The sequence below is a fragment of the Lacerta agilis genome, chromosome 11, assembly GCF_009819535.1.
Source record: "Lacerta agilis isolate rLacAgi1 chromosome 11, rLacAgi1.pri, whole genome shotgun sequence".
NCBI lineage: Eukaryota > Metazoa > Chordata > Lepidosauria > Squamata > Lacertidae > Lacerta > Lacerta agilis.
The window spans coordinates 29,817,848-29,840,780 of NC_046322.1; the positions used below are offsets into that span (position 1 = coordinate 29,817,848).

At 40.3% G+C, this 22,933-nt stretch overlaps 2 protein-coding genes across 4 annotated transcripts; both read right to left on the reverse strand.

The window, feature by feature from the left end:
• Positions 1–1,716: 1,716 nt before the first annotated feature.
• MARVELD2 (MARVEL domain containing 2) lies at positions 1,717–9,310 on the reverse strand. 3 transcript variants are annotated; one of them, XM_033164354.1, is made up of 8 exons: positions 8,833–9,310; positions 8,545–8,629; positions 7,005–8,177; positions 5,426–5,461; positions 4,772–4,905; positions 3,643–3,814; positions 3,098–3,148; positions 1,717–2,273 (listed from the first exon to the last, which is right to left on the reverse strand). In XM_033164354.1, the coding sequence occupies exons 3-8, from the start codon at positions 8,160–8,162 to the stop codon at positions 2,163–2,165; spliced, it is 1,662 nt and encodes a 553-aa protein (XP_033020245.1). In that variant the 5' UTR covers positions 8,163–8,177; positions 8,545–8,629; positions 8,833–9,310; the 3' UTR covers positions 1,717–2,162. The 3 variants fall into 3 exon arrangements, with proteins under 3 accessions (XP_033020245.1, XP_033020243.1, XP_033020244.1); XM_033164352.1 differs by lacking the exon at positions 8,545–8,629; XM_033164353.1 differs by lacking the exon at positions 8,545–8,629 and having other exon boundaries at positions 7,005–8,190.
• A 581-nt stretch (positions 9,311–9,891) lies between these two features.
• On the reverse strand, positions 9,892–22,468 carry RAD17 (RAD17 checkpoint clamp loader component). Its single transcript, XM_033163877.1, is given in 17 exon segments — positions 9,892–10,543; positions 11,421–11,478; positions 12,074–12,194; positions 12,986–13,132; positions 14,071–14,217; positions 14,382–14,467; positions 14,981–15,160; positions 16,622–16,733; positions 17,596–17,665; positions 17,750–17,875; positions 18,156–18,208; positions 18,734–18,870; positions 19,287–19,443; positions 20,704–20,787; positions 21,669–21,929; positions 22,390–22,416; positions 22,418–22,468. Coding segments are annotated over 17 exon segments (2,073 nt in total). The 5' UTR covers positions 22,454–22,468; the 3' UTR covers positions 9,892–10,272.
• Positions 22,469–22,933: the final 465 nt, after the last annotated feature.

Sequence of the window (22,933 nt, forward strand, 5' to 3'; positions counted from 1 at the left end):
TCACATTTACAAGAAACCAACATCCAAATTAAAAGCAAATTAAAAAAAATCAAGCAGCAAAAGGAAACACTCAAATTAAATTGTATTTATATATGATCAAGGAGCAGGAACATGAAGTACAAAATTTACATAAATGAAGTAAAACCTTGAAATTTGTTCAGGATAATGGCCTGTCTCACACTCAACGCTAAACCATGTGGGGAAAAGGAAGGAGTCCAAGTAAAGCCTTGGGTTTAAGCACTCATTCTTCCCTTCTTGCCCTGTGGGGCTGAAAGAAGGAATACAGTGGTGCCTCGCAAGACGAAATTAATTCGTTCCACAAGTCTTTTCGTCTTGCGGAAATTTCGTCTTGCGAAGCACGGTTTCCCATAGGAATGCATTGAAACTTAATTAATGCGTTCCTATGGGAAAAAACCAGTCGGGGCCGGGTGTCGGGAAAGCGAGCGGGGAGAGCGGTTACTTACAGTACTGTAGTGAGCGGCGGTGGCGGGAGGAAGCCGGGTGTGGGGAGGGCGATGGGGAGCGCGGGGAAGGCGAGCAGGAGGAAGCCGGGTGTCGGGACTGCGATGGGGCAGCGCGCGGAGGGCGAGCAGGAGGATCCAGGCATGGGGAAGGCGATGGGGAGCGCGCGGAGGGCGAGCAGGAGGAAGCCAGGTGTCGGGACTGCGATGGGGCAGCGCGCGGAGGGCGAGCAGGAGGAAGCCAGGTGTCGGGACTGCGATGGGGCAGCGCGCGGAGGGCGAGCAGGAGGAAGCCAGGTGTCGGGACTGCGATGGGGCAGCGCGCGGAGGGCGAGCAGGAGGATCCAGGCGTGGGGAAGGCGATGGGGAGCGCGGGGAAGGCAAGCAGGAGGAAGCCAGGTGTCGGGACTGCGATGGGGCAGCGCGCGGAGGGCGAACGGGAGGATCCAGGCGTGGGGAAGGCGATGGGGAGCGCGGGGAAGGCAAGCAGGAGGAAGCCAGGTGTCGGGACTGCGATGGGGCAGCGCGCGGAGGGCGAACGGGAGGATCCAGGCATGGGGAAGGCGATGGGGAACGCGGGGAAGGCAAGCAGGAGGAAGCCAGGTGTCGGGACTGCGATGGGGCAGCGCGCGGAGGGCGAGCAGGAGGATCCAGGCGTGGGGAAGGCGATGGGGAGCGCGGGGAAGGCAAGCAGGAGGAAGCCAGGTGTCGGGACTGCGATGGGGCAGCGCGCGGAGGGCGAGCAGGAGGAAGCCAGGTGTCGGGACTGCGATGGGGCAGCGCGCGGAGGGCGAGCGGGAGGATCCAGGCGTGGGGAAGGCGATGGGGAGCGCGGGGAAGGCAAGCAGGAGGAAGCCAGGTGTCGGGACTGCGATGGGGCAGCGCGCGGAGGGCGAGCAGGAGGATCCAGGCGTGGGGAAGGCGATGGGGAGCGCGGGGAAGGCAAGCAGGAGGAAGCCAGGTGTCGGGACTGCGATGGGGCAGCGCGCGGAGGGCGAGCAGGAGGAAGCCGCGTGTAGGGAGTTCGATGGGGAGCACGGGGAGGGCGATCGTTAGTGAGCGGCAAGCAGGGAGGGCCAGCGCAAGCGGGAGGGTTCTTCTTACAGTGGTACCGCGCAAGACGAATGCCTCGTCTTGCGAAGCACGACCATAGAGAAATTCGTCTTGCGGGTCAACCAAAAAATCGCAAAACCCTTTCGTCTTGCGAGTTTTTCGTTGTGCGAGGCATTCGTCTTGCGGGGTACCACTGTATATGCTAGCATGTACTTTTCGTTTCCATTAACCCATGCTTGTTGTTAATAGCAAATGAGAAACTGTTGTTTAAAATGCTGGATAGTTAAACAAGCCAGCTTCATAATGATTTGAAGAGGGCTTGTTTCAAAAACTTACCATAGTTTGTTTTAATCCAGAGTCTCTGATTCTGAATGGCATACCCAGATTAGCTGGAAACCAAAGTCCCCTCAGCTGCATGAGGGGAGGGGGGGAGCACAGAAAGCCAAGGCTTTGCTCAATCTTGTTCCAGCTTGTGCAGATAGCAGTAAACCATGGTTTAGCATTATGTGCCAGTCAGCCCAGTATGTAAGGCATTTATAAAATTTCACAAGATTTAAAAATTCATTTCACAGCAGAATGTTTATACAGTTATGGCAATAAATAAATATAAAAAAACCACTGAACTAAAACCTTGCAAATAAAGTCCACCTAAGCATTCCAATTCATAACTTTGTCATAATCTTGAATTCTCTGTTTTATGTGAGAAAGCTTTTTCTTTAGATATTCACAACGTTCCTTTTTCTCAAGAAATGTGGGATCCTGCAATACAGAAAATAAACAGATCAGTAATTTATTTTGTGGAGGTCTGCAGAGGTAGGTGGGTCAAGTCACAAAGGGTAATTTCAATAAGTCTCATGAAGTGTTATTTTGTTTTGCTGGGTTTCTTTTATATTTTGTCAGCAAACCATAACATGGGAAGCAATACATTTACTGGTAAATGTATACATGTAATGAAGAAGGAGAAGGGGACGACAGAGGATGAGATGGTTGGACAGTGTTCTTGAAGCTACTAACATGAGTTTGGCCAAACTGCGAGAGGCAGTGAAGGATAGGCGTGCCTGGCGTACTCTGGTCCATGGGGTCACGAAGAGTCGGACACGACTGAACGACTGAACAACAACAACAAATGAATATTAAAAATAAATAATGAAAAATTAAATCTAGGGTAAGTTCTTATCCTGGAAGGTCATGTTACCACATTGTGAATGGAAACTAGTATTTGAATGGAAACCCACTACTTATGTCTTTCAAACTTCTCAATGGAACTGCCTGCTAGAATGAATGATACCACCCCTTTTTCTGATGCCCCTTCTTCAAATTCTCTCTCAAAATCCACCTTTTATGTGAAGACTTTTAAGCAAAGTCCTCATCTCCAACCCAAACAAAGCTGAAGTACGTGCAACTAAAATGGACACATGTTCTTCCTGTTGACCCTCCCCTTCATTCTTATTCCCTACCTCTCTGCCCTTTGCCTTCCTTGTGCCAAAATTTACTATGTAGGGGTATTTTTATTACTGCTCTGTTAAAACATTATGCACGTTAACAATCAGTAATTACATAAATATATAGATATGAGAACTCACATTCTTTTTCTTTCTATATTGTTGCAAAACGTTTGCAATTCTGTCATGTTCCTGTAGAGGGGAAAAAACAGCATTTCAAAATATCATGTCTGTTATATCCACAAATAATATATTAATTTTCTTCTATCCTAATTTTTTTTAATGTAACCATAGTACAAGTTAAGAATACCATTCCTAGAGAGGTCATCTGCTTTGCTAGGTTGAAACTGCAGGGGCTGAACAACAGCAAAACCCTATTACAACTAAGCTATATGAATCCTGAATATTGCTACTTCAGTTCAAAAATTGGTGGTCCTTCTGGTTCTGAAGGGAATGGGAGAAAAGGGAACATGTGGTGGTTACTAGTAATCTAATAATTTCACAGCTAGGCAACTGACAGTAAACTACCAAGTGCTTTTCTGCTGCTACTTCAAGCAACAATTTTCTGCAGCAACCAAACTAAAATGTAAAGGATAGTGGTGATCCAATGTCTAGGTTGCCATGTGACTCCAGCCAAAACTGCTTATAAATGCAACTTTTAAATCCATGCTCAATTAAGTACTTACAAGAGTGTTTCCAGGCTGCTGAGGAAGCTTCTGCATCAACGCATCTAGCTCATCAAATTTCTTTAAGACTGCATGAACCTCAGCAGAGAGCTCTTTATATTCAGAAAACTGATCGTTAAACACAGCTTTATATCGGTCTCTTTCCTCATCCGTCCGAATTGCTGGGTATTTCCTGTAAGAAACTATAATCAGTCCTACAGGATCAACCATCTATGTAAGCTTCAAATGTATGCATTATGGATTTTTGAAAAGAAAAGAAAACTTGTAAAAGTGTATTGCCACATGAAAATTGTGACTCAAATTAGAAAAGACTACAACAATCTTAGATTACATCCCGTACTCTGTAGAGTACAACTTGGTTTATTTAGTCAAATCACCCAGACTGTTTCCCAAACAATTTCATTGGTTATAACCTAGATGGCAGGCTAATTGCAGACTTTGCTTTAGAACAGAAGCTTGGGCTTGGCAATATATCAACATTAAAATTGTTATTAGCACTTGATACTAGGTGGTTCAAACTCAAAGTTTAAAGAGAAAAAAAATTATTTAACAAAAATCAATATGAGAAGTCTCCTTTGCATGATGTATTTTGAAATGCTTTATAGCTAAAAACTATGCACTCAAAATCAATATCTGTAAGAACAGAATGGAACCACTGCTGTGCAAGGCATTGATTTCCTGATATAGTTCTAATATGAAAATATAGTTAGGTGGTTAAAAGCAATAATATAGAAACCTTTTTTCACCAACCACAAAGCCACCTAATTTAAGACATGGTTAAACCAAAAAGCCCCTAATTATTCATGGTTTCCTGTTTCATCCAAACTGGAAAATGATGGTTACCGGCTTCAGAACAAGCCATGTTATCACACCAACTTCAAACCAATGTTTAATATCCTGACTTGTTCCAAAGCAAGTAAATGTAATTCCCTAGTTTGGATGAACTGAGAAATTATGAGTAGCTGAAGACTTCCTGGTATGTTTGCTAATGCTGTGAAGGTAGGATCAAAAGGCTCACATCTCAATTCATTCATATATTATTAAGCCAAGATGTGATCATCTGTAGTCGGTCATTGGGATTTATCACTCCAAGAGAAAGCTTCAAAAGGAAAGTTGCAGAGACACTCACGCTAAGTAGTCTGGCATCACTATAGGTTTAGGAATATGCCCTGCAGGTATATGGCCATTGAGTAGTTCAGGTTTCAGTTCCACAGACTTGAATTTCTTTGCGTTTGTTGCTACTTTGGGACTGCCGTCTTCATACTATGTAAAATTGATATTAACAGTCAATAACAGTCAGTAAATCCACTTTAAACAACACTAATTTAGCATGGAGTAGAGTGATCAGAAATAAGAGTGCAATTCTATCACATACACCTCACCCCCATGTTGATGGGAGAGGATTGTGATAGATGCCTCTCTGGTGGCCTCTGTTGTCAGTGTGTCTCAACCTTAACTATTTTATCCCAATACTTGTTGAAACTACAGTCATACCTCTGGTTGCGATCGCTGCGGGTTGTGCGTTTTCAGGTTACGGACACGCCGAACCCGGAAGTACCAGAACGGGTTACTTCTGGGTTTCGGCGCATGCGCAGAAGCGCTAAATCGCACTTTGCACATGCACAGAAGCAGCAAATCGCAACCCACTTGCGCAGACGCAGCGCTGCATGTTGCGAACGTGCCTCCTGCACGGATCACGTTCGCAACCCGAGCGTCCACTGTATAGTAGTCCAGGCCCTGAAAGTACTCAGCATTTGAATATAGAAAAAAGTGTTGTTCTTACCATCCTTTTTGGTGCAAAAGATTGCGTCGTTGTCATCTAATGAAAAATCAAAAACATCATTAAGTGTGCAAATGTACACAATAAAAGCCTTAACATGCAGACAACATCTGGGGTGAAAAAACAGCAAAAAGAGATTGCGGTTCTCACTAAATCCAACCAGTGGAAAGAGAGGTGCATACTGTTTTTATCCTTCTTTGGAACCTCACTGGTAGTGTCTGCTGATATAGTTCCTCTTCATCTTTCTTTGAAAATGTCCCAGCTATTCTGGATTTTCAGGAAAAATGAAGGAGAAGAAGCTCTGTCCTGCTCTTCTTTCCCCTTCTGACAGAATTAGGGAAGGGAAAAGGACCAAAAGATTCCCCTGTCTGTTTTTGGTGCTAGACCATCTGGAAGCAGCAATGGTATATTTTGACTCTCCTCTGAAAGTAGGAAGCAGAGAAACTTGGGAGGAGGAGGAACTCTCAGATCCTGGAATGTTGCAAGGCAGCACAGTTGAATCTCTGGTCAAAAGCACTGATATGTGTCTCCACAAGGCAATGTAGTATCAGTGTAGTTAACATTGCTGAAGGTATGCCAACAAGTATTGTTTTTGATTAGGTGCATTAACAAGCAAACTCCACCTATTATACTGGCATTATGTGGTCACATATACAGAACCTCAACAAAGTATATATTACTTGAACTCAATTCTGTTTAGATGAAATTCTTCATAGACTCACAGAATTGTAGAGTAGGAAGGGACCAGGAGGGTCATCTAGTCCAACCCCCTGCAATGCAGGAATCTTTTTGCCTGTGGGGCTTAAATATACAACCCTGAGATTAAGAGTCTCATGTTCTACTGAGGCTCATCTTTGCACGAACAAGATTCACTTCAGAATTATATGCAAAAAGTTGCACATAGTTAATATTAAGATAATCTATAAAACTCCAAAGGCCTCAGATCAGGTCCTGAGTTTAGTGATGCAACTGTTACAGAAGCAAGTACAGGTAGGTAGCCGTGATGGTCTGCCATAGTCAAAACAAAATAAAATAAAAAATTCCTTCCAGTAGCACCTTAGAGACCAACTAAGTTTGTTCTTGGTATGAGCTTTCGTGTGCATGCACACTTCTTCAGATACATCTACATAGTGGCCTGGTTCAGATGTATTTATCTTAGCTGATTAAGCCAAATTCTGCACAAGCCTTGCTCCTGGATGCTGTTTCATGTTGCCCCTCCCTCCCTCCTTTTTTTGGCATGCCATAATTCAACACTCTATGGATTAATGAACTATGTTTTCCTTTGCTTTCCAATGGTTATTGAGATTAGAAGCAGGCAGTTTATTTCAGTCCTGGTTATCAAAGTTTCCTGCTTATACTGGGATCTTTTTTGTTAACTAACCAAGGATGTGAATAATTGGTTACTTACATGAAGGAGGGATGGGGTAGCAAGGGGACAAAAGACACAAGCACGTGGGTTTAGGACACCTTGGCTTTAGTAAATTGAGATTTATATGTCTGATCCAGGCCAGTGAATAAATGACAGTAACTATTTTACAAAACTAAATTTATGGTAGAAAGAACTGTTTTCTACAGAACTTACCTCCTGTTTCATAAGCTCTCGCTGTTTCCGTGCACTTTCATGCCTCCAGAGTTTTAGGCAAATGATTGCGCCAATAAGATAGATTAACATTGTTACAAACAAGAAGATAATTCCAGCTGTCTGCCCCCCTTCTATACGGCAAAATGGTGCATTCATTGGCGTATTAAATAATGGGTAGTAGCAAAGTCCTCCTCTGTTAACATCATTCACATAGACTATAGCAGCTGACATATACAAAATAAACAAGGCAACATTAATTCCAAACTCGGTTAAAGGCCACCAGTGGGAATCTAGAAGAATTGTCCTGTAATACATGGACATACCAAGTACTAGAATTATAATAGTCACTATCCAAACAAGTGCTGCAACAACAAGAACAAAAGGGGTTTTAGGCCCACTGTAGTAAGAGCCTCCATACATGCTTCCCCCTCCATACATGCTGCCTGCCCCATAACCATGTGGCTGAGAGTAGCCAAACATGTTGTACCACTCATTGTCCTTGTGAATGTAAGCTGTAACACAGGCAAACACAGCTGCACCCAACAGCAGTTCGGCAACTCCCAGGATCCTGAGCAAGCCGGCCCAAGATTTCATGTAAGAGTATCTCAAATTAAAGGCTTCTACTTTCTCACTGTATGCTAGAACAGTTTGCGTGTGCCTGTCTAGGGAGCCGTAGGGATCTTGTGGGAGCATAGCTTCAGCTTCTTTCCGTGAATTGTAGGTTCCCCCAGATCCTCCATAAGGATCCTGGTAAGAGCTTGGAACTGAAATATTGCCAGGCTTCACTGAAGTAAGTGTTGGAGATGATGGTGGAGAGCATTCAGCTCCACCAGAAATCACAGCTACTGGCTTATTCCATTCAGGGCCGTCTCTTTTCCCTTTGAAGAAGTTTTTCCACGAGTCTGGAATGAATCTTCTCACTGGTTTAAGATCAGAGGCTCCAGCAGTTTCTTCGCTGTCACTTGGATAAAATTCAGGGCCAAAAGGTGGCTGTAGTGGAAGAGGTGGTGGCAAAGGATCTGTGTTAAGTATCTGCCCAGCATCTTGAAAATCCCTTTCAGCATCTTCTGAAAAAGAATCCACATTCACTTCATCATAATGGACTGACCGACTGTGTTGCCCTGGTCTGCACTCTGATGATGCATTCCTTGAAGACATTTGTGGTCCTTTCCCCTGTTTCAGAAATCAAAAGAGTGAAAAGATTCCTTTTACTTTCCTGGTTTCACATATACTGTGCTTGACAAAAGGAAAAGCAAACTGAATTCCTGCTTTGAGAGTCTGCAAAACAACAACAACAAACCAACATTTTCTAAAGTCCTAAAATCTTCTAAAGAAAACAGCTGATATATTATTTTTCTTCTTCTATCATTCCAATTAAAACAACAACCAAGCCTTTTAATCAGTTTTTGACTGGACTTCTGAACCAAGACCAAGGCGTGTAGAGTACATTTGACTACATGAAAAATGCTAGTACTGTACTATACACAGGATTAAGAGTTAAGGCTTCCCGAGCAGAGGGCAAAACGTTAACTATACTCACAGTTCCACCATTTTACAGAAAATCATAAATATGTGTGCACAGGAAACAGGAGTCACGCATATAACGGGTATCAGCGTCAAGCCACCTAAGAAAACAATGACTTGCTAGTCGGTTACACCATCACCCCACCCTTTCCCCTTGTTTTTCCTATACACAAGGAGGCCCAGCTTCGCCAGAAACTTTGCTGCGTGCAGTCGAGAAAACTATGCCCCGCGTCTCTCACCTCCATTTATTAGGGTCGCAGCCTTCCAGCTGCGCTTCCGCGATTCCAGCTCGGTGCCCACTTACCTGGGAGTAAGTCTCAGTGGCTTCAACAAGGGGACTTCTTTCTGAGAGCGCACTGGATGCCTCTCAGAAATGGGAACTCCCGGACTCTTCTAGTGCCGCTTTTCGCCGGGGCACTTTTCTCCCAAAGCTCAACCAACCACAGCACCTTCCTGCCGCCGCCGCCGCCTCACTAGCGACCACACCTCGCGGGCGCCCAGCGCTCCCACAACCACCGGGAGCAGAACCAAGCAGGCGCCTTTTTCTTTCTCGCACAGCGCAACCTCACCGCGCTCAGCCTTTCTCAACGCAGCTTTCCTGCCCCAGGAGAGACTTGGAAGCTCGCTTCAGGCGGGGAAGGAATGCGCAAAAATCCCGGGAATGACGAGGTTCCTTCTTCCGCCTTCCCGGCGAGGTTTCTTTCCCTCAGCGGCTCTGCCAGAGAACCGTCCCCTCCTGCGCGTCATGCGCTCAAGTCCTCGCGAGTGAGGCGCAGCCTACCTGCCCGTCCGCCCAGGTAGAGCTGCTCTCCTGCTAGGCTGCCCCCACCGGCTGAAAGGGTTGCTGCTTCCGCTTGACGAAGATTTTGCTCCGCGCGAGAGGCGCCTGCCCCGCCCCCCAATCCCTCTAATCTTTTGTATCCCCCACCCACCGCGTGGAAGATGTAGAGTGGGCCCTCAACTCAAGTCTCCAACCTGTTAACCCGTACAAAGTTGAATTCAATTCATTGACCAGCTGGGAGAATTTATGGGAGAGTAAATACCAGAGTTTTGTTTAGACTTGCAGATTATGCAAGTGGGCAAAAAAGCAGGCATCGTATGGTGGGGGCAGGTAAATAGCCTTTTAAAGGTCGTTTGTGCCAGTTGCACTTTTTAGATGCAGTTGAAATGACATGTGGCCCAAAGGCAAGTTTATCTAACACATGCTGTACCTGCTTCAGTTTTATAAACATCTAAAATCACAAAGCATACAAGGAATTCAGAAATTTATTTACATCTTAAATAATACACAGCCCAGAACTTAAATGCTTTATACAAGTTTTCTATCGCCGCGGGTAAGGGTTACTTTTGTGAAATTCTAACAAAACTATTGACAGTGTCCCTCCAAATATCTGTAAGAGGCATGTAAATCAATGCATTTGCCTCATAATACTGATTTCCACACCACCTCTCGGACTGGGACCAAAATTTTGAACTGAAGTGCACACTGTTGAAGCTTTACAGTGTAGAGTCAAATAGTACAGTACTGGGGAAATCCAGTACTCAGATATCTTGTGTATCATTTGTTTCTCTGGAAATGAAGCTGAGTGAAACTGTGGCAAAGTAATAATAGCCCAAAGAAATAAGTTGAGGTTATCAGTAGTAGCATTCTCAGTACAGTTGGCTAAGATTGCTTATAAAATATTAAACCTAAAATTATTATGTTAAACACTATCACAGCTTTGGGGTTGCCATTTCACACCTTCTAGTCACTATCATATTCCTCTATGATTAGTTCATTTGCCTCCATGACTGCTTGTGCTACAATCGGCTGGGGTTGACTGGCTGGTAGTTCGTTTCCACTAGATTGGCTGGAAGGAAGAGGACTTTCATATGGTTCATTTTTCTCACTGGTTTTGTTTTTCTCCATTTGGGTAAGCACATTTGTGGACTGCATCTCAGCAAAATCACCTTCATCGTCACTGTCTAGGACCTGTATTGCTGAGTCTTTATCAGTAAGAGTTTCAAGCTTCAACCTGTTGTGGAACGAAAGTAATAAAAGTTCAGAAGCATTTTATGCTCTTGCAGAGAATTACTGAGGAATTCAGGTATGCAAATAGCAGATAAAAACTAACATCTATATCTCCTTTTCTCTCATTGACTTTCAAAGTTAAGCTTATAAAGCTGCATTCTAAAAGTGGGCAACAGGTAGGTGTGTGGACACACATGAGAAGAAGATAGTTTTGTATGCCTAGTTTGTAATACAGTATGCCTAAAAACCCCTTACAGTCCAGATTTCCAAACTGTGTATTGACAGTGGATTACATGATTCGCTGTACCACTTTCTTCCTGTTGACTTTCACCACTGATTGTGACCCCTTAAAAACTACTGAAAAGGAGAAGAGATTGCAAATGCCTAGTTGCCATTAGCCCAGTTTTTGCATTTAAACACAGAAAGCACAGTTAGCTGCTTTCAGCCTTATAGGACAAATCTTGCAGTGTATAATTGTAAATTTAAAACTAACATGAGATTTTACACTTCTTAGTGGTATCTTATATATGCAGACTATTCCCTCTCCCAACTTAGCCCAGGGTATGGTTTTGAAGATGTACGAGGCCTCCACTTTGCTGAAGGCAAGCAGGTCTGGGCAGTGTATGGATGGGAGACTGCCTGAGAACCATACATACTCTGGCTTGGTTTCCATGTAGAAAGGTAGGATATAAACACAAGAATAAATAATAAAACACATAGAGTCCTTGACATGGTCAGAGTGACATATCAAGTTGATTGTTACTTTCCCCACCTTACGGATTGAGAATTGACCAATGTAGTCAAAGTGCTATAAGAAAGTATATACTGTTATTTAGAACAAACATATTCCAGTTTGCAAAAGAGCCACAGCAGGCATTTACCTTCCAAAGTGTTTCTTTAAAGGAAGCCTTCCAACGTCCTGAATAAAAGTAATCTGAGCTGAGAAAGCATACACAAAAATTATTCCTTAGAATTGTGTTAGAATTTGAATTTGTTGTGTATCCAGAGTACACAGTCCCATTTTAAGCTAAGACTGTTTTGCAATACTTCCTCCACTCCCGATTTAGAACAGATAACTGTATTTATATATTTTTAAATCCAATATAATCATTACATTATTTTCCATGGCCAAGGGCTTTTCTGCTCTAAAGCTCCACCCTCCATATCCCAAACAATACATTTGTCATGCTGCTGTAGGAAAAATAGAATGAGTGCATTTTAGGAACTGCCCTCGCTCCTAAAAATGAGCATCTATAAAAGCCCTTTGGCCTAAGTATGCCAACAAGCTACAGGCAGCACAATGAGAAAACAACGTTGCAGCAATAGGGCAAAGCATCAGATGCAGATGTGCTGAAACAAACGCATAGAGAACTGATGTTTCAGAGCGCAACCAACATCTCCCATGTGGTGTTAAAACCAAGGTTAAGAGTAAATTATCAATTACTAATTTCAGTACTAACTGCTTACCATCAGAATTTGGCTAAGAACTTCCAATATGTTTTCTGAGAAAAAGGTTTTTTTTTTTTTTAAGTACCTTGGTTTCTCATTGGATTTGTCAGCATGGCAAGATAAGGTAAAAGCTGGGTCTGAAGGCACAGCGGTGGCAAACAGAAACTTGAAAAGAGGGATTTTGCAGCAATGCAGTTTTCCTGATACTGTAAGGAGGCAGAAAAAAGAAGTCTAATAGTAAAATATATTATCCACAGTTAAACCACAACATTTCTCTTCTGACTCTCTACCAGTTCTAAATATTAGGAGGTTATTTTGTCAGAACTTCCATGTCTTAGAAACCCAACATTAAAACAAGTGTGCAACACTATCCAGGAAATAACTATTGAGGTGTGGTGTGATACGTCGCCTAGACAGCTGCAGGAGCTTAAAGCATCAAGTTATTTCTTTCCATTTTGATTTTCCTATTTAATTTTTCTGGAGATAGCATAAATTGAAGGTTCCAAAACCAGCCTGTCCATTTTTACTCGAAGCTGCTACACTAACAATCCAAGAGGTACACTTATTTATTCCTAACCATGTTGCAGAGTATGTTGAAATGTATTTTCCCCAGACCAAATGCTATTTTGTGGTAGCTGCTAAATATATTTCTTGGGTTGTTTGTGTAGTCAAGCTGGTCCTAGATTACACTGCAGGAATGATTCATCTAAAATATTTTCCTTGGCTAGATGGCACAAGGCAATCCTTTAATTGAAACTTAAACTGAAACCTAAATCTTATTAAATAACTCTTTAATCTTGTAATGAATATGCTTATCACAAACATGCAAGCTAAGGCAATCTTACAGCATTATTAACCTACATCACATATCAGATGAGAATGACACTAAGAAAGCTGAATTTAATTTACTGTTTCTATTTTAGGCTATGATTTGCAATAAATGTAAAACGTTTTACAGTAAATGTTGAAATAAAGAATATCATTTCAAAATAATTACCTTTTTGTTTATTAGGAACCACTGTGGTTTATGAAGGGGCCGAAAGCCCATTCCTCCTTTGCTTTGAGCAGAGGCTCTGGATCTGTTTGAATGCATTACGCCCCTTGTGGCTATGGATGCACTATATTCCCGGAGTGTAGGTCTTGCCTATAGGAAATGATAAAAACAAGATCAAGGTGAAAGGAGGAACATTTCTGACAGTCAAGTTTTCACCTATTTGCAACTGAGCATTTATTTGAGGTAAGTATTTTAAATTCCCAGGTTTTTTCTGGATTTGATGTTTTGAACTTATCAGTTTCATATGGTGAATAATGAGCAATGAAACCCCTCACACATGCAACAGCTGGTATTTTTCCATGCCATGTAGTCTGTTGGTTCGAACACATGGGAGCAAATTTAAAAGGTGTCCATTGGATTGTGTCATGGATATCCATTATTGCTTCCTCTCCTCCACCCATAGCCACTCACAACTCCAAGACAGACTCTAGGGGTCCCCCAATCTTTGGGATGTGCATGGGAGGCTGTAGGGATGAGGAAAGGGAGTCCAGCTGGGTGTAATCTATAAAAAAAAGTATCTGAGACACGACAACTTTATCCAGACTATAGAAAGACTAGCTAGAAAATGGCACACATTTTCTTCAGAACAATTGTTTGGTAAGGCAAAGCATGAACAGTAAGCTTTAAAGTTACATAAATCACACTGTCATACAAGAACAAGTTTAAGGGAGTGAACTATGTAAATCTTGAGGTCTGTTACAATTCTAAGCAGGGAGGGGAGATTATTGGTTTGTTTTTATTTTATTATGCATTTTGTCTTCATTTTGTTTTTATGTTGTGAACTTCCCCGTGATCTTCAGATGAAGGGCGGTATACAAATTTAATTAATAATAAGTAATAATAAGCAGAAACAGTTATGGTAATATGTAAAATAAAGAACCTACAAATTTAGCACACCCACTTGGGAATGGTGAAGCCATTCACTTTCCTTGGTTCAAATTGTTTATTTCCCTCCTCTGAAATTTATTCTGAAGCCTTCATATTCCTATGTTTTGTTACTTTAACCTATTGTTATTTTTAAAACTTACATCCCAGTTACTGCAAAGGAAGTCAGCAGTACTCAAATATTCACTGGCTCTCACAAGATCATCGATATCGGAGAAAAAGTCTATGTAGTTTTGATGAAGGTATAAATTAAATAAGTCCCCAGGCATGTGCGACTTTTCTACAACATCCTAAATAAAGGAGAATATACAGAATTAATGTTATGCCTCAGGAGGAAATGAGTTAGCATTATGACATATTAAGAATATCACTGTTACATCCACCACTTACCGGTACATAGGATAACTAGCAGTAAATTTTCACTCAATTAATAGTAAACAGTAAATGTATTTACCTCAGGATGAACAAGCAAGGGATTTCGTTCATATTCTGTTAAATGAACAGGTAACAGAGGAAACTCCAAGTCTGTTGCTGGTTCTCCTGTAAAAATAACACATACTACAGCTACATATAAGTTTGCATTGAATATGAGAAGCATAGAGTATTTGGATATGGAGACCGGTTACTGACCAGAGATGAGGGGATTGTCTACAACTCAGACTTGGCTAGTACTGGTTCACATGGCTTACAGCACACATAGACTTCCATGTGACCAAGGCTCCTGGTAGTGTGTGCAAGTTTTAATTGCATGGAAGCCTGCACATGAGCTGATACTCGTGTTCAGTTTATGCCAAGGCATGGATCTATAGGACAGGGCTTGCTCCCAGTAATCGTGTGATGCCCCCTGCTCACAATTCATATGTGATGGGGGCTACCTGTACAGTGACAGATTCCAGTTAGGAAAAACAATAGCTACTGATTCTTTATAGCATCTTAAAAGAGTCAGAAAAGTAAATGAATTAGTTGTAGGCAAATGTAGCTGTCAATAATTGACATGAGAATTCTTCCCCTCACACAAATAGAATTAAGAATAATAGGTTAACGTGTTCTTACTTTTGCAGTAAAGTATTTTCCCCAAGGCATGGAACAGAAAGATGGAGGAATCTTTGGCGCCAACAGCTTGTAACTCCGGGTTCCCAAATTTCTTTTTCTTCTTTACTTTAGATAATGTATCATATTTTAATGTGGAATTCCCCTTTTTCTGCGACAGAAAGTTGTTCTCTGATGAGCAGTCTGGTAATCAAAAAGCAATAAAAGAACAAAGTGGTAGACTGTAAAACATGAACTCCAGAATTTTTTATTCAATAGAAAAATAAGGTATGCTCATTAGGTCAAAGATTATCTAATTATAAACAAGCTTTATAATTTTATTGCATTCAATAAGATGGGGAAATACATATTACTCTTCAGGCCAAAAAGACAAACTAGTCAGAAGGTAGCAAACATTAAGCACAATATAAAAGTTTTTAAGTGCTGATATTAAAATCTGTAGAGAGGACCTGACTCAGACCTGAATTTTTGCCTTTATTCACAGAGAGCTTAAAAATTAGTTTCTGTTCCTGTTCACAAAATTTGTTTAATGATTTTTTTTTACTGTATTTGCAATACTTTATATTAGATTTTATTGTTGCTAGTTGCCTGCTAGGAAGCTGGTTTTGATGGAATAAGGGTCTTGCAATAAAACATGAGTTCATAACTTTCTGTACATATATAGTGAGGAGTGGAGCATTTATAATGCTCGAAGTGAATGAAAAAACAATGTCAATATATTTCTTTAGTAGTTAGCCACCATTCAGTATCTGGTCCATGTCCCCCCCCCCCCAGTTCCAATGCTGGATATTCAGAACAAGTCTATAACAAACCATAGCCATCCATATTTCATCAAGTAAACAGCTGGCAAATGTTAAGCAGCATAATGTTGGGAACATTCTGGAAGCCCACAGTGAAGGAAATTGATTTAAAAATACTGTAAGTAACAGATTAAAACCAAAACTTTCTTTCCAGATTCTCAAGGAAGCTTTTTTGACAAGAATAAGAAAGGAGGGTTATACTGCTCTAAATCTTAATTCCCTAAAATATATGCTTTGATGTCCTACTCATCTAGTATCAGTAAAATATGTCATCACTTGGTTGGATCCAGACAAAGTTAGACACATTTAGGTCTGATTGAAATGAATGTGAAAAGTTAGTAATGACTAATTTAAGCCCCATTAATTTAAATGGGAACCAAGTATGGCCAGTTTAGTTAGAATTCAACCCCTCAATACTGCACAAACTCAAGGAGTAGATCTACATCATACATTTAAAGCACATGATTTCCCCCAAATAATCCTGGTAACTCTAGTTTTCCACACACAGAGCTACAGACGTACTCCAATATTGTCTGCACACTATGAAAACACTTTCATTATTATCCTTTCTGGCAATGCTGATGTCCTGTTGAGGGGAAGAAGTGGGTACCAGCACTGCTAGTTGTGAAAGGACTGAGGATCTATTTCACAAGCGGAGAGTTGTCTTTGCTTGTTCATCTTTGGATCAGCGCCACAGCACAAAAGCCCCATTTAACAACCAAGAGACATTCAGTTCCTGTCTCACATTGATAGAGCTCCCGGCAAGGCTACCCCAATACTGTTAAAATAGAAATGATTTTCACAAAACACAATCTTCTTTAAGCAGAAGTTGTTCCATACTTGCCTCTTAAAGAAGAAAACTGAAGGTTATTTATTGCACTCCTAATATCACCTGAACATCCTTTGCAAATCAACTCTAATGAAGGTATGTCAGGGACATCGGTTTTTTCTCCATTCTGCAAAGAAAAGCAAAAGTATTTGTAAGGTCTTTAGTCTGCACAACAAGATTACTGTTACCGGTAGTTTGTAGATAAACACTGGCCATAAGCTTTATATGATTTTATTAAACTGATGTTTGCAGCATCAAGTAACCTAAGAGATTAGACCTAAGAGTGTACCATCTGGTATTAGTGATACTCAGAACACATTCACGGGTTTCACTACTCAATGGTGGAACAATGCTGCATATTATTTTATTATTTACATTTCTAAGTCACCTATTAACTGAGCATAAACACATATTCATACACTACTAAACACCTACAGCTCCTCCGATAGTGAAATAAATTACAATGTGTGTGGAAGCCATTTGTGTGTGGAAGCTATGTGTGTGGAAGCCATTTGTATACATGCATTTCTGAGCCTCTCTTTGTTTTTATTTTACCTGTACAGTGGTACCTCGGGTTAAGAACTTAATTTGTTCCGGAGGTCCGTTCTTAACCTGAAACTGTTCTTAACCTGAAGCACCACTTTAGCTAATGGGGCCTCCCGCTGCTGCTGCACCGCCAGAGCACAATTTCTGTTCTTATCCTGAAGCAAAGTTCTTAACCTGAAGCGTTATTTCTGGGTTAGCGGAGTATGTAACTTGAAGTGTATGTAAGCTGAAGCATCTGTAACCCGAGGTACCACTGTACTTCCTCAAATGCTGACAGACCTCAGTCATTTGGCAGCCACTTCTCAAACACAAGCAACTTGTTTAAAATTATTCTATTTTTGGGGAAGGAGCAGACTAAATAACTCTCTCAATTGATACCTTCAGCTAACTTTTACAATATGACCATATTGCAACTGTCCCAGTGCTGCTTTAATTTGACCTACCGTCTTGAACTCTGCTCCAGCTATTCGATTTAGAACTTTCATCATCATCGTTGGAGCCACGGGGTTAAAACTGAGAAAATTAATGAGGCAGATGGTCAATATACATTTAATAAAGAATCCTCAGTTGGACCAATGCACTTAATGATCCTTTTACCTAATATTAGCTATATGTAGCTCTTCCTGAATCTCCTTTGGAAATAGAGACCTTTGGTTGCTGGCTCCACTGAAGGCATCTGATATTATAAACACAAGAGGACATCTGCTTGTCCGCACAAACCTTCTAAAATGCAAAATGAAAAGAGAAAGTCCCAAGTTTAAAGGCAAGTGTTGATCTAGTTATCAATCTGTAGGAGTCTATACTAGCAATATGCAATTAGAAGCCTCTGGCCCAAGAATGCCTCCCACTCAAAATGTTTACATTCCACCCACACACAAAAAAAATTCAGAATAAATGATGTGAAGGTTTCCATTTGTATTCGTGGAATTTTATAGCATATCAGCCGTATTCCTCAAAGTGGCCCTTTGATAAAACAAATTGCTAACCATGGCTTTATACTCACCTCAAGATTTCATGTAAACAGCTATGGTCACGGTAAAAATGGTTTGGCATATCCTATAAAAACCAAATACAATACAGCTTTTTCCATTATCACTGGAGTTACACTGTTCAAACTGAGAAAATTGTCAAGAGATGGTCAACAAAAGTTTTATGTCACGACAAATGCAGCTAATCATCTCCTTACCTAATATTAGCTCTTCACAATATTCTTATTTTAGCATCTCTGTACCATTAATATTGTGAATGACCATTAATACTACTATATGAGTCATATGCTTATTTTACTTGACATTTATAATAACAAACTGTTTAGATTCGAAGTGCTACTTTAGATAAACCCAAATGTTCCTTTGCTCTTAGTAGGCTCACTGTGACAAAATGTTCAAATCATCCCATGAATCACCCCTTACGATTATGGTAACTCCTATCTTACATTATTTACTTATCTATTCTATTTATATACTGCTTAATATTCAAAATCCCTAAGCAGTTTACATAAAACAGTGTCCTTTAAAATATAAGGGAGGAAAATAATATAAGATTTTAACTTGAATTAGTTAGTCAACTATTTTTACTTACTTCCACAAGAATAAGTCTTTTGGCAGTTTCCATGGATTGTCCAACCATCTGAAGACTGGCATATTTGTTTGCTCTTAATAGAAATTCTTGAAAGAGAGCAGTCTGGCTCTGATAAGGAAGTATCTGAAAATCAGACTCTGAACAGGAGAGTTTATTTTACAGTGCATACCTTATAAATAACAATAATATGAACATGAAGATTCAGTATCCTAGGACCCATCTGCTTTGAATTTGGTGTTTTAGAGCAACAAGCCATTTTTTGCCTTGTGCCAAATAGCACAGGATAAAATCCACCAAAGGTGTAGATTACGGGAACTGGATGGGTGGTACAAGTATACCACATCTTTGAAGAAAAAGAATGCAGATACAATCTTCATAGTTTCTATTTTCCATCAGCAGATAAAGATATCTGCCTTAACTTAGAAATCCCATCCACCTTCCAATGACACTTACAACAATTTGATGGGCATCAAATTGTGATATTATGACAAATACACAAACCTACCAAATATATTCTAACTGCTTGACTCAAAGTCTTCAATCAAATGCTTACCATGGCTCAAAGAATCTATGACATCGTCTTTCTTGAAGTCTAGTGATATAGGATTTATCCATTCTTGCACTTGAATGCCAAGATCTTTGGCTAATATTTCCACAGTTGCAGACTTGCCACATCCTGGAGGACCAGTTAATAATAAAATAGAGCCTTCCTACAAGACATCATATAATAAACCAACTTGCTATATTAGAAGGAAAGAGCAGGATAAAATTTTAATGGACTTTTATTAATTTCCCCCCTCCCCCCGTACTTTCTGTTAGCACAATTTCTGTTGTTAAATTACATATTACAATCCCAATGACTCAATATTTCACTACTTATAAAAGTGTAAAATTAATTGCTTATTAGGCAATCATATATATTGTAAAGAATTGGAAAAAGAAGCAGGAATAAAATGCTACCAAAACAAAATATTTGACAAATTCTCTTACTACCCTAATACCAGTTTTTATTTGAATTAGGATGACAAAGAAAAAAAGCTAACAGCAGTTTGGATCCCATCCATATCCGCCACACAAACAAAAAAACTGTGTGGAAGGGAATTTGCCAGCAATGCTCTTCTGAAAACACTTGTGCAAGAGGAAGAATATATGCAGACTTTTCTCAATGCACAATGCAGCAAAGTCCACCAGGCAATATGGAAAAACTTAACATGCATGCAGAAGAACTTTTTTGAGTGACATGCAACTAGTTTTCATTTGGAGCAGACCCATTTAAATTAATGAACATGGCTAAGTTGCATCCAAAAATTCCAGTAAGCCAAACTTAGTTGAATACTATTCTTTGCCATTCACTCCTCTCAAAAGAAGCTGTAGCTCAGTGGTAAAGCATTGCCTTTTTGCATGAAGAAGCTCCCAGGTTCAATAACTGGCATCTCCAGGTAGAGCTGGGAATATCAGCTCCCTCAAAATCAGGAGAACTGCTGCCAACAGACAGTACTGAGCTACATGGAAAACCAATTGTCTGATTGGTATAAAAGAGCTTTCTATGTTCCTCTCCCCAGGTTGCAAAGAAGCAAACAGTGAAATGCATATCTAGCAGTTCAGAAAAGGAAGGGGAAATGCCATCAAATGATGCCTATTTCCTTATGGTATGTCAGTCCAGGTGTCAAAAAGCTACAGTTCATGTTAACTTTATTTTCAAGTGCACCGTATTATTTTTCCTAAAAATTTATTTTGCTGCTACAAACTTCTAGAAAATTATTGTGCCAAATCTCAAAAGCAGATTACCGCATGAAATACTGTAACAAATACTGTTGCAAAAGGAAATATACAGGATTTGTGTTATTTTCTCACCTCATTTCTGATGAAAATATAATCTGTTGAACATTTCCCAGTAGGAGTCTTAAGTTACACAAAGCCTTCAAAACAAACTTAGTGGCAGGTAAAGCTACTAGGTAAATATATGCTACCTGTCTGGGAGGCCTTTGAAATGTGTGATCTTTTAACCATGCTTCAACTTCTTCAATTTTCTTCTTGTGTATGGCAAGCTCATTCTAATGAGAAAAATAATAATGTATAGTTCAGGCAAATAATTTTACAGTAAAATTAAATATTGCGAAAAAACACTGTTGTAGCATATCCTCTTGGTACCTGTAACAAGTTAATTATTAGTGTAAGCAAAATAAAAATGGTTCTATTTTCACTGTGTTTCCATAACCGGCCTGGTTCAGTTTATCTTCCAAACTGGGATCAATTTTGGCCAGAATTCAGCCCATTAGGGTTCCAACTATCTGGTGTCCATCTCCAAGCCCCAAAGTGTGGAGATTACATCACATACAGCAGAGTTCAGGGCCTGAGATTCAGCAGCAGCCTTCAGACTAGTTCCACAGCCTGCTAAACTAGCTAAAAATAAGGGGCATCTGCAGGAAGGGTCCGTTTACAGTCTGAAAGTTACCACAAGACCTCTGTCCTAATGAACTGTAAAGTGATTACATAATTGCCACATACCAAAGCCAAGGGACTAGATCTGCATTGATTTTCAAGGCATTCAAAGGACATTCAACATATTTCTAGAAACGACTATACATGGACAGAAGTCTTGCTCACATCTTTGTTTATTAAGCTGAAAGATGATCATCTAGACAGTCAATATCATTACTCAATAACAAGTGCAATTTTTTTCCATTGCTAGTGCTTAATATTCCAAACACTTGCTGACCATTAAATATATATATATATTTAAAATGAGCAAATTTCCAAATGCACTTCAAATCAAAACATTTATCTTATACTTTTCTATTAACCAAGTATACCTATGTTCTATCAACTTAATAAATCTATGAAACACTGTAACTATTTTTCCTTTTGGACACACCACTTCAGCAACACACACAGCTATTTGTTGTTTTTAAAGGAATTTTAAACTAAACTTTACCTGAGTTTTCGGTTTGTATTTATCCACCCAAGATTCGTTTTGGCTATGGTTTTGTTTTGAGAGTTTATATTTATATTGCTCATCTGTAGAAGGTGGCTTTCTTTTTTTTCTTTCAGTCTTACAACTTTCTATCGGAGAGCAACACTCTTTTTTCTTCCGACTGTGTTTGGTATCTGTTGATGGCTTCTTATGAAGAATGTCGGATGATAGAATTGTATCCTTACAGAAATCACTAAAAGATGGCTCCACCCAATCAGTCACCTGACAAAATGTAAGTAAACAAAAGTTATTGCATGGTAGAAATGATTAATTCTTAAACCAACTAGTATTTTACAGTAGAGTAGTCCAAGGTCTTAATAACAACAATTTTGTCATACTATTGGAAAGCCCCCTTTCAACTTTTAAGCTCTATCTAATTGAACATTCAGTAACTTTGTGTTAATACAAGAAAGGGAGTCTGGAATCAGCATGAAATTATGAAAGTTTATACACACACACACACACACACACAGGCATTTAGCCATGGTGTGTTCAACAGTTCTTATTTCCAGTAACTATACTTGGTCTGGAACATTTAACTGTGATTTCCAAACTACCATTGGCTGATGTTGTGAAAAGTGATAATAAAGGAAGCAATCCTTCTCTACATGAGTATAACAACGGTGCATTAAAGAATAATACAATCCAAAGTCTTCAATATTTTAAAGTTGTAATCACTCACTTTGACTGCAGCAATCTTTCTTTTTGAATGTTTTTTTGACATCATCAACCTTTGTAGTTTCCATCCGAAGTATATGACCAGCAGCCCTTTAAATTAAATGACCTAAAAAAATTGTGAAATATTTATGTAAAAAAACTTTGCACAAATAGAATTTTGAAACGTCCAACTAGGCAAAACATCCAACTAGGGCTGCCTTGCAAATAATTAGATGAGGGGATAGCCCCAGGGAAGGGAGAAATCGCACTCCAGCTGCTATTTTCCTCAAAATATGCTGTTTTTCCAAGTAAAGGTTCATTCCTAAACCTGGCCACTGCTCAACCAGTCTGTATGAAATGCCAGGCTATTTCACTGGCAGAGATCCTACCGGCAGCATACCCACTCACCATTTGGTGATCTGAACGGGGAGGTTCGTGCCAATGAAGTAATGCTGGCATCACTCTGCAGTCAGTGGGCAGTGTGGAGAGGCTTCCACTTTATCCACCTCCACTTTATCCACCCCCTTCCCAGACTGGTGCAAAAGGGGTTGGGATTGTTTCTACCAACT

What these genes read in the sequence shown, in the direction of transcription:
- MARVELD2 (XM_033164352.1), bottom strand. Translation starts at nt 8,162, where the DNA reads ATGTCTTCAAGGAATGCATCATCAGAGTGCAGACCAGGGCAACACAGT. An exon ending in CTTTTGCACCAAAAAGGATG is followed by an intron (nt 4,906 to 5,425) that starts GTAAGAACAACA and finishes AATTTTACATAG; the next exon opens with TATGAAGACGGCAGTCCCAA. An exon ending in GTGATGCCAGACTACTTAGC is followed by an intron (nt 3,815 to 4,771) that starts GTGAGTGTCTCT and finishes AGTTTCTTACAG; the next exon opens with GAAATACCCAGCAATTCGGA.